The sequence below is a fragment of the Lontra canadensis genome, unplaced genomic scaffold (assembly GCF_010015895.1).
Source record: "Lontra canadensis isolate GAN:19392208 unplaced genomic scaffold, GSC_riverotter_1.0 scaffold125, whole genome shotgun sequence".
NCBI classification, from domain to species: Eukaryota; Metazoa; Chordata; class Mammalia; order Carnivora; family Mustelidae; genus Lontra; species Lontra canadensis.
Genome location: NW_022631119.1, coordinates 3,675,486 through 3,691,225, shown reverse-complemented (window position 1 = coordinate 3,691,225; position 15,740 = coordinate 3,675,486). Strand labels below are relative to the sequence as shown.

The 15,740-nt window shown below is 40.5% G+C and overlaps 1 protein-coding gene and 1 non-coding gene across 4 annotated transcripts in view; both read left to right on the top strand.

Annotated features, from left to right (window-relative positions):
• Positions 1-15,534, top strand: part of ZNF875 (zinc finger protein 875) — a 31,513-nt gene extending 15,979 nt beyond the window's left edge. The window contains exons 1-2 of one of the 3 annotated variants that reach the window (XM_032842085.1): positions 11,331-11,355; positions 12,678-15,534. In XM_032842085.1, the coding sequence (XP_032697976.1) occupies positions 11,352-11,355; positions 12,678-14,353 (1,680 nt within the window). In that variant the 5' untranslated portion in view covers positions 11,331-11,351 and the 3' untranslated portion in view covers positions 14,354-15,534. Of the gene's footprint in view, positions 1-11,330; positions 11,356-12,677 lie in introns of those variants that run through there. The other 2 variants (XM_032842084.1, XM_032842083.1) reach the window with 2 other exon arrangements.
• LOC116857797 lies at positions 8,052-8,158 on the top strand. The gene has a single exon (XR_004380804.1). It is a non-coding gene; the product is annotated as a U6 spliceosomal RNA (small nuclear RNA).
• Positions 15,535-15,740: the final 206 nt, after the last annotated feature.

The following is a 15,740-nucleotide window of genomic DNA, read 5'->3' as shown; positions in this document are numbered from 1 at the left end:
TGGATGCTTACCATGATTACTTTTCAGGCTTCCTTCTTTTTTTTTTTTTTTTTTTATTTCTTTTCAGTGTAACAGCATTCATTGTTTTTGCACTACACCCAGTGCTCCATGCAATCCGTGCCCTCTCTAGTACCCACCACCTGGTTCCCCCAACCTCCCACCCCCCGCCCCTTCAGAACCCTCAGATTGTTTTTCAGAGTCCATAGTCTCTCATGGTTCACCTCCCCTTCCAACTTCCCTCAACTCCCTTCTCCTCTCCATCTCCCCTTGTCCTCCATGCTATTTGTTATGCTCCACAAATAAGTGAAACCATATGATAATTGACTCTCTCTGCTTGACTTATTTCACTCAGCATAATCTCTTCCAGTCCCGTCCATGTTGCTACAAAAGTTGGGTATTCATCCTTTCTGATGGAGCCATAATACTCCATAGTGTATATGGACCACATCTTCCTTATCCATTCGTCCGTTGAAGGGCATCTTGGTTCTTTCCACAGTTTGGCGACCGTGGTCAGGCTTCCTTCTTTCCTAATACAAGGATTTGAGACTGTGCATTTCCTTCTATTCTTTTTTTTTTTTTTAAGATTTTATTTTTAAGTAATCTCCATACCCAACATGGGGCTCGAACTTACAACCCAAAGACTAAGAATCATGTGCTCCACCAACTGAGCCAGGCAGGTATCCCATTTCCTTCTATTCTTTTTTTTTTAATTTATTTTATTTTATTTTTTTATTTGACAGAGATCACAAGCAGGCAGAGAGGCAGGCAGAGAGAGAGGAGGAAGCAGGCTCCCCGCTGAGTAGAGAGCCTGATGCAGGGCTCAATCCCAGGACCCTGGGATCATGACCTGAGCGGAAGGCAGAGGCTTTAACCCACTGAGCCACCCAGGGGCCCCCCATTTCCTTCTATTCCTTAACGCATATTTTCAGCTTCTGTTCCACCTCTGAATCCTGACCTGTGGCAACTTAAGCCCATAAGGCTGTGGTATTTCACCACTATTTCTGCTGCGGTTGTGTATGTTGGTAGTGCTTAGTAGCAAGAAAATTCCAGCCCCTCCCTTTTTACTGCAGCTTTTTTAATGTAAACTCTTTACTCCAACCAGTTGCTGGTCACTTTTGGGTGTTTTCCAGTGACTTGAAGTAATTATTTGTTGTATTTTATCCAGTTTCATCATTGTTTTCTGCAGGGGATTCTTGTGACCGATTCAATCTGCTGCCATTTTCGGAAGTAATCTTCATCCGATATGTTTTTGATTTGACATTTGGAAATTACTTCAAAATTACAGAACATTTGCAAAAATAAAAACAGTACAAAGAACACCTTTTATCCTCTACATACACACATATATGGAAATATATATGGCATATAGGTTATTATAAAATGGCATCAGGGCACTGATCGGCTCAGTTGGTAAAGAATGAAACTCTTGATCTTGGGGTTGTGAGTTCGAGCCCCATGTTGGGTATAGTGATTAATGTTGGGTATAGTGATTAATGTTGGGTGTAGTGATTAATCTTTAGGGGCGCCTGGAGGCTCATTCATTAAGTGTCTGCCTTCAGCTCAGGTTGTGATCCCAGTATCCTGGGATCGGGTCCTGCGTTGGGCTCTTTGCTCAGCAGGGAGCCTGCTTCTCCTTCTGCCTCTGCCTGCTGCTCTGCCTACTTGTGCCCTCTCTCTCTCAAATAAATAAATAAAATCTTTAAAAAAGAAGAAAAATCTTTAAAAAAAGTAAAATGGCATCATAAAATCACCTATTAATATTTTATATTTGGTTGTGTGGTATCTTATATGGATGTTCTCCCTTCTCCTTCCCCCTCTCAATATATATGTGTATATATTTACGTGTATGTATATGGGTGTATGTGTGTGGGTGCATGGGTGGGTGTGTTCATATGTGTATGTTTGTTAAAAGGTACTATACAGGGGTGCCTGGGTGGCTCAGTGGGTTAAAACCTCTGCCTTCATCTCAGGTCATGATCCCAGGGTCCTGGGATCAAGCCCTGCATGGGGCTTTCTGCTCAGCAGGGAGCCTGCTTCCTCCTCTCTCTGTCTACTTGTGATCTCTCTCTGTCAAATAAATAAATAAAATCTTAAAAAAAAAGGTACTATACAGTGGCTAACAACATAATTAATTTTTTTTTTCTAAGAAGAGCTGTATTCTCATATAACCATAGTAGTTACCAACCTCAGTAAATTTAACTTTGATACAGTCATCTTATATAATAGCTACTTCTGATATTATAGTTTTGTTAGTAGATGCAGTAATATCTTTTTAACTCTCCAGAAAATGATCCAGTCCTGGTTTCAGTAGTGCATTTACATGTCATGCCTATTTAATCTCCCTTAATATAGATCATTTTAGTAAACTTGCTTTGTCTTTTATGACACTGACATTTTAGAAATATACAGTGTTACAGTTTTTTGACAACTTCATTGAGATATAATTTATGTACCATAAAATCTTGTTATTGTAAGTGTACAGTTGCATTATTTTTTGTAAACATTTACTATTATATGGTCATTACTTCCATGTAACTTTAGAATACTCTGTTATCCCAAAAAGCTCCCTTATGCCCATTTGTGTCTATCCTCCTCCCATCCATGCTCTGGGGAACCACTGATATGCTGTCTCCATAGATTTTCTGTTTCCGGACATATTCTATAAATGGTATCATAAAATGTATAGTCTTTTGTATTTGGCATAATATTTTTGAGGTTCAGTAATCTATTTCTTTTTTTCTTTCTTTCTTTTTTTTTTTTTTTTGAGAGAGAGCATGCCTGTGTTGGTGGGGAGGGGAAAGGGAGAGGAAGAAAGAGAACCCAAAGCAGACTCCATGGTCAGCACAGAGCGGGGGCCAATCCCATGACCCTGAGATCATGACCTGAACTGAAATCAAGAGTAGGAGGCTTAATCCACTGAGCCACCCAGGCGGCCTAGTTCCTTTTTATTGCCATATAATATTTCATTGTAAGGACATAGCACATTTTGTTTGCCTGTTCACAGGTTGACAGATATATAGCTTGTGTCCGCTTTTTGGCTATTGTGAATAGCATGGCTAAGAACAGTCATGTACTAGTCTCAATGTAGGCATATATTTTCATTTTGGGGTAGATAAGGAGGTGTAAAATTTCTGGGCTGTAAGGTATATTTATACTTAACTTTTTAAGAATCTGGAAAATTATTTTCCAAAGTAACTGTACATTTCTGTTAGTATTTCTATTTTACATTTCTGATTTCTAGTTTTACATTTTCTATTAGCAGTAGGTTTCTCTACATCCTTGTCAGCACTTGGAATTGTCTCTAATTTTCATTACAGACATTCTGGTGGGTATGTAGTGATATTTCATTGTGGTTTTAATTTGCATTTCCCTAGTGACTGATGATGTTCATTTTTTTTTAAGATTTTATTTATTTATTTATTTATTTGAGAGAGAGAAAGAGAGCACAAGCTTGAGGAGGAGTGGGGAGGGAGAAGCAGACTCCCTGCTGAGCAGGGATCCTGATGCGGGGCTCTATCCCAGGACCCTGAGATCAGGACCTGAGCTGAAGCCAGACACTTAATTGACTGAGCCACCCAGGCGCCCCCTTTGCATATCTTTTTTTTTTAAGATTATTTATTTATTCATTTGACAGAGAGAGATCACAAGTAGGCAGAGAGGCAGGCAGAGAGAGAGGAGGAAGCAGGCTCCCCGCTGAGCAGAGAGCCCGATTCAGGGCTCAATCCCAGGACCTTGGGATCATGACCTGAGCCGAAGGCAGTGGCTTAACCCACTGAGCCACCCAGGCGCCCCAATTTAACAAAATTTTAGATGGATTGTGATTTTGGTGGTGTAACTAAGAACTTTTTGTCTTTTGTTTAGAATGTTTGGTTTGTTCATAATTAATATAATTATTGATATGGTTTAAGTCTGGCATTTTGCTACTTGCTTTTTATATGCTTCATGTTTTTTTATTCCCCTACCTTTTTGGCATATGTATATATATTTATCATTATTTATTATATATGTTATATATATAATTTTATAGTTATTTTCTTAATTCAGCTCTAGGAATTAAAAATACATCTAATTTAGCATAATTAATTAATACTAACTTTGTTCCAGTAAAATATATATATTATAAAACCCATAATATGGTGTTACAGTTATTACCTTTTATAATAATCTTACGCATTTCAGAGAAATTAAGAGAAGAAAGGAGAAAAATAGACATATGTAATCTTTTATATTTACCCACATACTTACCAGTTTTGGTGGTCCTCATTTGTTTCTGTGGATTTGAGTTAGTGTCTGGTGTCATTTCTTTTCAGCCTGACAGTCTTATTTAGTATGTCTTATAAGGCATGTTTGCTAGCAACAGATACTCTCTGAGTACTTGTTAATCTATGAACATCTGTATCAATTTCATTTTTGAGGGATAGTTCTGGGAGAATAGAATTCTTCCTTAGTTGCTTTTTCACCTTTATGTCAGCACCTTGAATAAATCATTTCATACTCCATTGTCTCTGAGGAGAAGTTAGCTCTAATCATATTGTTTCCTGCTGTGCATGTTGAATAATTTTCCTTTTGCTGTTCTCAAGATTTTCTCTTTTGTCTTTTTTTCTGAGAGTCAACAATGTGTCTATGATATGTCTCTCTGGGGCTCTCTTTATGCCTTTCTTTCCTTTTTTAAAAAAGATTTTATTTACTTACTTGAGAGAGAGAGAGAGCCCAGCAGGGGGGAGAGGCAGAAGGAGAGGGAGAGGCAGAAGGAGAGGGAGAAGCAGACTCCCTGCTGAGCAGGGAGCCATGTGGGACTCGATCCCAGGACCCTGGGATCATGACGTGAGCTGAAGATAGATGCTCAACTAACTTAGCCACCCAGGTACCCCTGAAGTATTTTTGTTTAAGATTAAAAAAATTTTTTTAAATTTTCATTTAAATTCTAGTTGATTAGCATACAGTGCTGTATTGGTTTCAGGAACAGAATTCAGTGGTTCATCACTTAAAACATCCAGTGCTTATCATAACAAGTGCCCTCCTTAATACTCCTCTCCCATCCAGTCCATCCCCCACTTCCCTCCCTCCCTCAACCCTATTTGTTCTCTTTTGTTAAGAGTCTCTCTCTCTTTTTTTTTAGTATAAATAACTTTATTTTTTTTTTCAGTGTTCAGTGATTCATTAGTTAAGTATAACACACAATGCTCATCACAGCACGTGCCCTCCTCAATACCCATCATCCTGTTACCCGTCCCCCCACCTTCCTCCCCTTTGAAGCCCCCAGATTATTTCTCAGGGTCCATAGTTTCTCATGGTTCATTTCCCTCTCTGATTTCTCCCCTTTTGGTTTTCCCTTCCTTCCCCAATTGTCCCCTATGCTATTCCTCATGTTCCACATATGAGTGAAACCATATGATAATTGTCTTTCTCTGTTTGACTTACTTCGCTTAACATAATCCCCTCCAGTTCCATCCATGTCAATGCAAATGGTGGGTGTTCATCATTTCTGATGGCTCAATAATATTCCATTGTGTATCTGTACTCCATCTTCTTTTTCCATTCATCTGTTGAAGGGTATCTCGGCTCCATCCACAATTTGGCTATTGTGGACATTGCTGCTATGAACATTGGGGTGCATGTGCCCCTTCTTTTCATTACATCTGTATCTTTGGGGTAAATACTTAGTAGTGTAAGTGCTGGGTTATAGGGTAGCTCTATTCTTTTTTTTTTTTTTTTTTTTTTTTTGACAGACAGTGAGAAAGGGAATACAAGCAGAGGGAGTGGGAGAAGGAGAAGCAGGCTTCCTGCGGATCAGGGAGCCTGATGCGGGGCTCAATCCCAGGACCCTGGAATCATGACCTGAGCCAAAGGTAGACACTTAACAAACAACTGAGCCACCCAGGTGCCCCTAGGTAGCTCTATTCTTAACATCTTGAGGAATCTCCATACTGTTTTCCAGAGTGGCTGTAGCAACTTACATTCCCACCAACAGTGTAAGAGGGTTCCCCTTTCTCCACATTCTTGCCAACATTTTTTGTTTCTTGTTTTGTTCATTTTTGCCATTCTAACTGGTGTAAGGTGGTATCTCATGTGGTTTTGATTTGAATTTCCTTGATGGCTAGTGATGTTGAACATTTTTTCATGTGTCTGTTAGCCATTTGTATGTGTTTTTTAGAGAAGTGACTGTTCATGTCTTCTGCCCATTTTTTGACTGGGTTTTTTGTTTTTTGAGTATTGATTTTGAGAAGTTCTTTGTAGACCTTGGATATCAGCCCTTTATTTGTAAGTCATTTGCAAATATCTTCTCCCATTCCAGGGGCTGCCTCTTAGTTTTGTTAACTCTTGCATTTGCCTTGCAGAAGTTTTTTATCTTGATGAAGTCCCGAAAGTTCATTTTTGCTTTTGTTTCACTTGCCTTTGGAGACATGTCTTAAAAGAAGTTACTGTGGCTGATGTCAAATTACTGCCTATGTTCTCCTCTAGGATTTTGATGGATTCCTGTCTCACAGTGAGGTCTTTCATTCATTTTGAGTTTATCTTTGTGTGTGATGTAAAGGAGTGGTCCAGTTTCATTCTTCTATATGTAGCTGTCCAATTTTCCCAGCACACTTATTGAAGAGACGGTCTTTTTTTCATTGGATATTTTTCCCGATTTGTCAGAAATTAGTTGACCATAGAGTTGAGGGTCCATTTCTGGAGTCTCTATTCTGTTCCAGTGGTCTGTGTGTCTGTTTTTATGCCAATACCATGCTGTCTTGGTGATCACAGCTTTGTAATAGAACTTGAAGTCAGGCTGTGTGATGCCCCACTTTGTTTTTCTTTTTCATCCTTCTCTTGGTGATTTGGGTCTTTTCTGATTCCGTACAAATTTTAAGATTTTTTTTGTTCCAGATCTTTGAAAAATGCCAGTGGTATTTTAATAGGGATGGCATTGAAAGTGTAAATAGCTCTGGGGAGGATAGACATTTTAACAATGTTTATTCTTCCAATCCATGAGCATGGAATATTTTTCCATCTTTTTGTGTCTTCCTCAATTTCTTTCATAAGTGTTCTGTAGTTTCTAGAGAATAAATCCTTTACCTCTTTATTCCTAAGTATCTTATGGTTTTTGTTGCTATTGTGAATGGAATTGATTCCTTAATTTCTCTTTCTACAGTTACATTGTTAGTATATAGAAAAGCTACTGATTTCTGTGCATTGATTTTGTATCCTGACACATTGCTGAATTGCTGTATGAATTCCAATTTTTGGAGGTAGAGTCTTTTGGGTTTTCCACATGAAGTATCATGTCATCTGCGAAGAGGGAGAGTTTGACTTCTTCTTTGTCAATTTGGATGCCTTTTATTTCTTTTTGTTGTCTCATTTCTGGGGCTAGAACTTCTAGTACTCTTTTGCTATGGGCTTTTCATAAATTTTTTTAAAAGATTTTATTTATTTATTTGAAAGACAGAGATCTCAAGTAGGCAGAGAGGCAGGCAGAGAGAGAGAAAGGGAAGCAGGCTTCCTGCTGAGCAGAGAGCCCAATGCAGGGCTCGATCCCAGGACCCTGAGATCATGACCTGAGCTGAAGGCAGAGGCTTTAATCCACTGAGCCACCCAGGTGCCCTTCATAAATGGTTTTTAAGATATTGAGGAATGTTCACTCTATCCCTGTACTCTGAAGAGTTTTATCAGGAACAGATGTTGTATTTTTTCTAATGTTTTTTCTGCATTGGTTAAGAGGATCATATGGTTCTTGTCTTTTCTTTTATTGATGTACTCTACCACGTTGATTGATTTGTGAATGTTAAACCACCCTTGCATCCCAGGCATAAAACCCACTTGGTCATGGTGAATAACCCTTTTAGTGTACTTTTGGATCCTATTAGCTAGGATCTCATTGAATATTTTGGCATCTATGTTCATCAGGGATACTGGTCTGTAATTCTCCTTTTTGATGGGGTCTTTGTCTGGTTTTGGGATCAGGGTAATGCTGGCCCCATAGAAAGAATTTGGAAGTTTTCCTTCTGTTTCTGTTTTTTGGAAAAGCTTCAGTAGAATAGGTATTATTTCTTCTTTAAATGTTTGGTAGAGTGCTTGCTTCGGCAGCACATACACTAAAATTGGAACGATACAGAGAAGATCAGCGTGACCCATTCACAATGATGACATGCAAATTTGAGAAGCATTCCGTATTTTTGATCTCTGACATGAGGAATTTGAGAGGCAGGGCGGGGGTGTGGAGGGAAGGGAGGGAAAAATGAAACAAGATGGGACTGGGGAGGGAGATGAACCATAAGAGTCTCTTAATCTCAGGAAACAAACTGAGGGTTGCTGGAGGGGATAAGGGTGGGAGGGATGGGGTGACTGGGTGATGGACACTGGGGAGGGTATGTGCTTTGGTGAGCACTGTGAATTGTGTAAGACTGACAATTCACAGACCTGTATCTTATTATCTGAAACAAATAATACACTATATGTTAATACAAAATTAATTGATTAATTTTTTAAAATGCTTGGTGGAATTCCCCTGGGAAGCCATTTGGCCCTGGACTTTGGTTTTTGGGAAGGTTTTTGATCACTGCTTTAATTTTGTTACTGGTTATTAGTCTATTCAGATTTCTGTTTCTTCCTCTTTCAGTCTTGGTCATTTGTAGGAAGTCATCCATTTCTTTCAAGTTGCTTAATTTATTAGCATACAGTTGCTGGTAATTTCTAATAATTGTTCCTATTTCCTTGGTGTTAGTCATAATCTCTCCCCTTTCATTCATGATTTTATTAATTTGGGACCTTTCTTTTTTCTTTTGGGTAAGTTTAGCCAGTGGTTTATCAATCTTATTAATTCTTTCAAAGAACCAGCTTCTGGTTTCATTGATCTATTCTCCTGTTTTCCTGGTTTCTATTTCATTGGTCTCTGTACTAATCTTTACTATTTCTCTTCTCCTGCTTGATTTAGGTTTTATTTGCTGGTCTTTCTCCAGCTTCTTTAGGTGTAGGGTTAGCTTGTGCATTTGGGATTTTTCTACTTTTTTGAGAAAGGCTTGGAACTGCCTTTGCAGTATCCCATTGGTTTTGGACTGATGTGTTTTCATTCTCCCTGGTTTCCATGAATTGTTTAAGTTCTTCTTTAATTTCCTGGTTGACCCATTCATTCTTTAGCAGGATGCTCTTTAACTTTCAAGTGTTTGAATTCCTTCCAGTTTTTTTCTTGTGATTGAGTTCCAGTTTCAAGGCGTTGTGGTCTGATACCATGCAAGGAATCATCTCAGTCTTTTAGTATTGGCCAAGACCTGATTTGTGACCCAGTATGTGGTCTATTTTGGAGAAAGTTCTGTGTGCATTCGAGAAGAATGAGTATTCTGTTGTTTTAGAGTGGAATGTTCTGTATATATCTATGAAGTCCATCTGGTCCAATGTGTTGTTCAAAGCTCTTGTTTCTTTGTTGATCTTCTGTTTAGATGATCTGTCCAGTGCTGAGAGTGGAGAGTTAAAACATCCTGTTAATATATGAGTGTTGATCTGATTCTTTATTTTGATTAATATCTGGCTTATGTAGTTGGCTCTTCCCATATTGGGGGCATAGATATTTAAAATTGTTAGATTTTCTTGTTGGATAGACCCTTCAAGAATGATGTAGTGTCCCTCTGGATTTGTTATTACAGTCTTTGGTTTAAATTCTAGTTTGTCTGGTATAAGAATTGCTACCCCATCTTTCTTTTGAGGTGTGTTGGCTTGAAAAATGGTTCTCCATCCCCTCACTTTCGTTCTGGAGGTGTCTTTAGGTTCAAAATAAGTCTCTTATAGACAGCATATGGATGGGACCTATCTTTGTATCCAGTGTGCAACCCTGTGCTGTTTCATGGGAGCACGTAGGCCGTTCACGTTGAGGGTTACTATTGGAAGATATGTGTTTATTGTCATCCTACTAGTAGGATGGCAAAAAAAATTTTTTTAAAAGATTTTATTTATTTATTTATTTATTTATTTATTTATTTGAGAGAGATAGAGAGAGAGAGTGCAGAAGCTTAAGTCTGAGGAGAGTCAGAGGGAGAGGGAGAAGCACACTCCCCAGTGAGAAGGAAACCCAATGTGGGACTTGATCCCAAGACCCTGGGATGATGACCTGAGCCAGAGGCAGATGCTTAACTGACTCAGCCTCCCAGGCACCCTCTTGATGTTTTTCTTTTTTAAAAAAATAAATTTAAATGGGGAGGGTATGTGCTATGGTGAGTGCTGTGAAGTGTGTAAACCTGGCGATTCACAGACCTGTACCCCTGGGGAAAAAAATATATGTTTATAAAAAATAAAATTAAAAAAATAATAATAAAAAATAAATTTAAAAAAAAGTATTTATTTATTTATTTATTTGACAGAGAGAGAGAGATCACAAGTAGGCAGAGAGAGAGGGGGAAGCAGGCTCCCCCGCTCAGCAGGGAGCCCAATGCAGGGGTCGATCCCAGGACCCTGGGATCATGACCTGAGCTGAAGGCAGAGGCTTAACCCATTGAGCCACCCAGGCCCCCTTGATGTTTTTCTTGCAGTTCGTTGAGCTTCTTAGACTTATAGACTAATGTTTTTCAACAAATTTCAGACTTTTTAGTTATTATTTCTTGAGACATTTTTTTCTGCTCTTTTCTCTCTGTGTTCTCCTTCGTGCATTCCCATTACAGATAGACTGACTTACCTGACGGTGTCCCACAGGTTTCTGGGGCTCTTTGCTTTTCTTCAGTTTTCTTTTAACTGCTTTTCAGTTTAGGTAATTTCTATTGATTTATCTTCAACTTCATTTGTTCTGTTGCAAACCCAAATATGCTGTTGTGCCTTCCTAGTAATTTTGTAATTTATTTGATTTTTTAATTCCAGAATTTCCTTTTATATTTTTAATAGTTTTTATCCTTTATTGAGATTTTTCTATTTCTTAAGTTACCATGCTTTCCTTTAAGTTTTTACACTTTGTTTCCTTTAGTTCTTTATATACATTTATAGTAACAGCTTTGAACTCTCTTTCCCCCTATAAATCAACATGTGGGCCACCCAGCAACAGTTTCTATTGTCTGCATTTTTTCCTCACTCTGGGTTCCTCTTTCCTCTTCCATTGGAAACTGGATATTTTAGATGTTGTAGCCCCTCTGATAGCTGGTGATGTTTCCTGCCTAGACGTTGTTGTTGTGACTTTTAGTAAACTTGTCTAGACTAAATATATGGAATATGTTTTCTCTGTGAAGGTGATGTTTCCGCTTGCTTGATTTGTTATTGTATTCTTGTGTTTAATTTTAATCCTGGCTTCCTGATTTCAGCCTTGTATCTGCAGAGCTCCGTGATCTGCAACAATTAGCAATAGGCTGTGTTCAAAGACTGAGCCAGTGAGGCTTCCTACCTCCGTCAGTGGAGAAATGGGTGGGTTGGGGAGCTCCTTCAAATTTCAGATAGTTTCCAGGTCTTGTCTGGCTTTTTACTTTGCACCGATCCCTCTAATGTTCCCTCTGTACCTGATTATAGCCTCTGTGTCAGGCAGGGTTATGTGCGTAGCCCGGGCCTCTACCCATTTCCCCTACTTTTGCAAACAGCCTTCCAATCACCTGGGGTTTCATGGAGTTTATCAAGCCCCTCCCTTGCTCTCTCACTTTCAGGTTTTCCCCTGCTACTTTTCTGGATCATCTACCAGTCTTTGTTTTTGTTTTTGTTTGGTTTTGTGTTTTTTGGCTTTTGTTTTTTGTTTGGGTTTGGGTGGGGGGGTCCCTGCCAAGTCTGCAACCTCAGATAGCAGTCACTGGTGGCCTTCCCTAAGCCACATTTATTGACAGGTCCACCCAGCACTGGTTTCTCAGCTTCCACCCAAATCAGGTGACTGCCCCTGTAACAGGAACAGAACTGATCATTTTAGGACCTGTCCGAATTTAACTACCATACCAACCAAGCTGGGGATCCGAAGGGCGAGTGCTTCTCTAGGCAATAATGCTCCAGATTCCTGCTTTTCTTATCCAGGGCTCAGTGTTTTTCATGAATAAATACTTCTCCCTGTATTGTATGTGTTTGATTTCTGAAAGTAAACTTTTTGCTCTGTCAGATATTGTGAAAATAAGTTTTTGGTAGGAGTTTTCTACATTGCAGTAAGACAAGGGGCCACCCAGGAAGGATTTTAAGCTTTCCAGGTCACATGCCGTCTGTTGCCCCATCGGCTGGTTTGTTTGTTTGCTTATTTATTTATTTCTCTTTCTTAGAAAGAAATCCTTAGAAAGGTAAAACCCATTTTTGTCTGGTGGGTCATACAAAAACAGGTTGCAGGCTGAATTTGGCCTACCTGACAAGTTTGCTAACTCATGTAATTAAAAATGTAGTTTATAGGGACACCTGGGTGGCTCGGTTGATTAAGCCTCTGCCTTCAGCTCAAATCATGATCCCAGGGTCCTGGGATCGAGCCCCACATCAGGCTCCTTGCTCAGTGGGGAGTCTGCTTCTTCCTCTCCCTCTGCCCCTCATCCTGCTTATGCTCTCTTTCTCTCACTCACTCTCTCTGTTTTGCTCTCAAATAAATAAATCTTTTTTAAAAAATATAGTGTATAAAGTAAAATGAAAAATAGCTCTTGTTTATGACGCGAGGGTGTCTGAGGGAGACACAGGTTGTGATATAAACATATTACAAACGACCAACTGGCAAAGCAGAATGGCTCCGGCAACCCTACCCATGGCTACTCTGACTAAAACTGTTCTTTCTTCAGCAGAATCAAAGCTAAACATTCCACCTTGTCCCCACTGCCCGCTGGCATTCACTAGTCAGCAAGGCCTCAGCCAGCACGTGTGGTTCAGTCACTTTCCTCAGCTCTTCTCAAGTTTACGTGCAGGGAATCATCTCCCTCTGGGGAAACACTATCCAGAAGATCAAAAACAGCAGCAGAGGCAACTCTTTGGTGAAACCTGCTGGAGTGACAAAGCAGAAATTCAAGAGACAGAAGACTCCGAGCCCTTGTCCGAGAGCAAGGGTGGCACTTCAAAGGTGTTGTCCTGCCCACTGCAACGACAGCCAGTAAGGGTGGAGCAAGACAGGGCAGTGACGGCCACAGGGCCCAGTCGAGACCAGAGGACAGACCTTGGGGAAACAGACAAAGTGTTGCATGGTGTAAAAGTCTCAGGATTTGGAGCAATCAAATACGGGGAGTTGGGGCTAGGCTTCATGAAGGAGTCAAACCTGCTCAGCCTCCAGAAGATACACACAGGGGAGACACCGTGCGTGTTCACCGAGTGGGGCCAGGGCTTTGGCAATATGTCAATCCTCATAAAAAACCAGAGGACGCCCTCTAGGGACAAGCCTCATGTGTGCAAGGAGTGTGGACGAGGTTTTACCTGGAAGTCAAACCTCATCACACACCAGAGGACACATTCAGGGGAGAAACCTTACGTGTGCAAAGAGTGTGGACGAGGCTTTACTTGGAAGTCAAACCTCTTCACACACCAGAGGACACATTCAGGGGTCAAGCCATACATGTGCAAGGAATGTGGGCAGAGCTTTAGTCTGAAGTCAAACCTTATCACGCACCAGAGGGCACACTCTGGGGAGAAGCCTTATGTGTGCAGGGAGTGTGGGCATGGCTTTCGCCAGCATTCACATCTCATCAGGCATAAGAGGACACATTCGGGAGAGAAGCCTTATGTGTGCAGGGAGTGTGAACGTGGCTTTCGTCAGAAGTCACACCTCATTAGACACTTACGGATACACACAGGAGAGAAGCCTTACATATGCACAGAATGTGGGCGCCATTTTAGCTGGAAATCAAACCTCAAGACCCACCAGAGGACACACTCAGGCATTAAACCTTATATGTGCCTCGAGTGTGGGCAGTGCTTTAGCCTGAAGTCAAACCTCAGCAAACACCAGACGTCACACACGGGGGAGAAGCCATTTGTGTGCAGGGAATGTGGGCGAGGCTTTACCCGGAAATCAACCCTTATCACGCACCAGAGGACACACTCAGGGGAAAAGCCATTTGTATGTAAGGAATGTGGACGAGGCTTTAATGATAAGTCAACCCTCATCTCACACCAGAGAACACATTCAGGGGAAAAGCCTTTCATATGCAGGGAGTGTGGTAAAAGATTTAGCCAGAAGCCAAATCTCTTTAGGCACAGGAGGGCACACTCAGGTAGCATACCTTTTGTGTGCGGGGAATGTGGGCAAGGCTTTTGTGATAAGTTGACTCTCATCACCCACCAGAAGGCACACGCAGGGGGGAAGCCTCATGTGTGCAGGGAGTGTGGGCAAGGCTTTAGCCGGCAGTCACACCTTGTAAGACATCAGAGGATACATTCGGGAGAGAAGCCTTATATTTGTAGGAAGTGTGGGCGATGCTTTAGTCGGAAATCAAACCTCATCAGACATCAGAGGACACATTCAGGATAGAAACCTTGTATGTAGGAGTGTAGTGAAGTCTTTAGCCAAGACTCATACTTCTTGAGATACCAGAAGTCACACCTAGGGCTTTAGTGTGGCTTTAGTAATAAGTCGGGCATTGCCAGACACCAAAGTGGAGACATCTTATGTGTGATGGGAATGTTCATGAGCCCAATGGTTAAGAGTCAACATCTCTAGTCCCCGTGAAGGAGAGCTGCCCGCACATTTTCAGAGCTCTGACATTCTCTAGTAGGGATGGTGGGTTATGGAAGATCTGTCAGGTAATGTGATAGAGGGGGTACTTCCAAGAGGTTGAAATTAGGGAATGGAGGCTTTTCTAATGTTGTTTCCCAAGAATACTTGAACACTCTTTATACAGTAACCTTGATGTTGGAGAAACAGCAACACTAGAGCTCATCTCTTAATGTCTGTCTTAACCTTCTGAGAACAAGAGACTTGACAGAAATCATGGCTGATTTAATCTTGGTTTCCCAGAGAATGAGCCAGCAGAGTCCGCTTCAGGGGACAGTTTGGGAAATGGTGAATTCATGGGAACAGAGATGGTACATAGGTAGAAGGTTTTATTATGCAACAAGCTAACTGGTGAGAAAAATTGTGACTATCCTAGCTGTAGATTTTGGGAAGAAGTATCCATTTTTGCTTATTTCCTGAGGCCTTCTCTGGTTTCCAGGTTGAATTCATACCAAAAATAGTTTTATTTACTGGCATATTTAGACTAGAAATGTGTTCTGTGCTTTCACGAAGAAAACACACTCACGTATACAGAAATAGAAAATGAAATTACTTTCCATTCTTTGAATTACCATACTACATCCCATAGGTAATTCTTTGGTTTAAATCTTTCCAGCCATTGTAAAATACATGACTTTTCTGGTTGGGAATACTCTCTTTTTGAGAAGGGCGGTGTTGCATAGATTCACTTATAATTCTGAGCCAGGGCCCAATTTTTTTTTTCATGGAACTTGACTAAATTATTCTGAGTTTTATTTGGAAAGCAAAATTTTTAGAAATGGCAGGATAATATAAGAACTGTATAGTAACATGTCTTTTTCATCTGTGGACAGATATCTAGAATAGAACTGCATAAAAAATAGAAAAACAAACTCACTTTTATATGAGTATTTAGAAAGTGAGGAAGCAGGATTTCAAGTTATTATGAAAATAGCAAGTACAAGGGGCGCCTGGGTGGCTCAGTGGGTTAAGCCGCTGCCTTCGGCTCAGGTCATGATCTCAGGGTCCTGGGATCGAGCCCCGCATCGGGCTCTCTGCTCAGCAGGGAGCCTGCTTCCTCCTCTCTCTCTGCCTGCCTCTCTGCCTGCTTGTGATCTCTCTCTGTCAAATAAATGAATAAAATCTTTAAAAAAAAAAAAAAAGA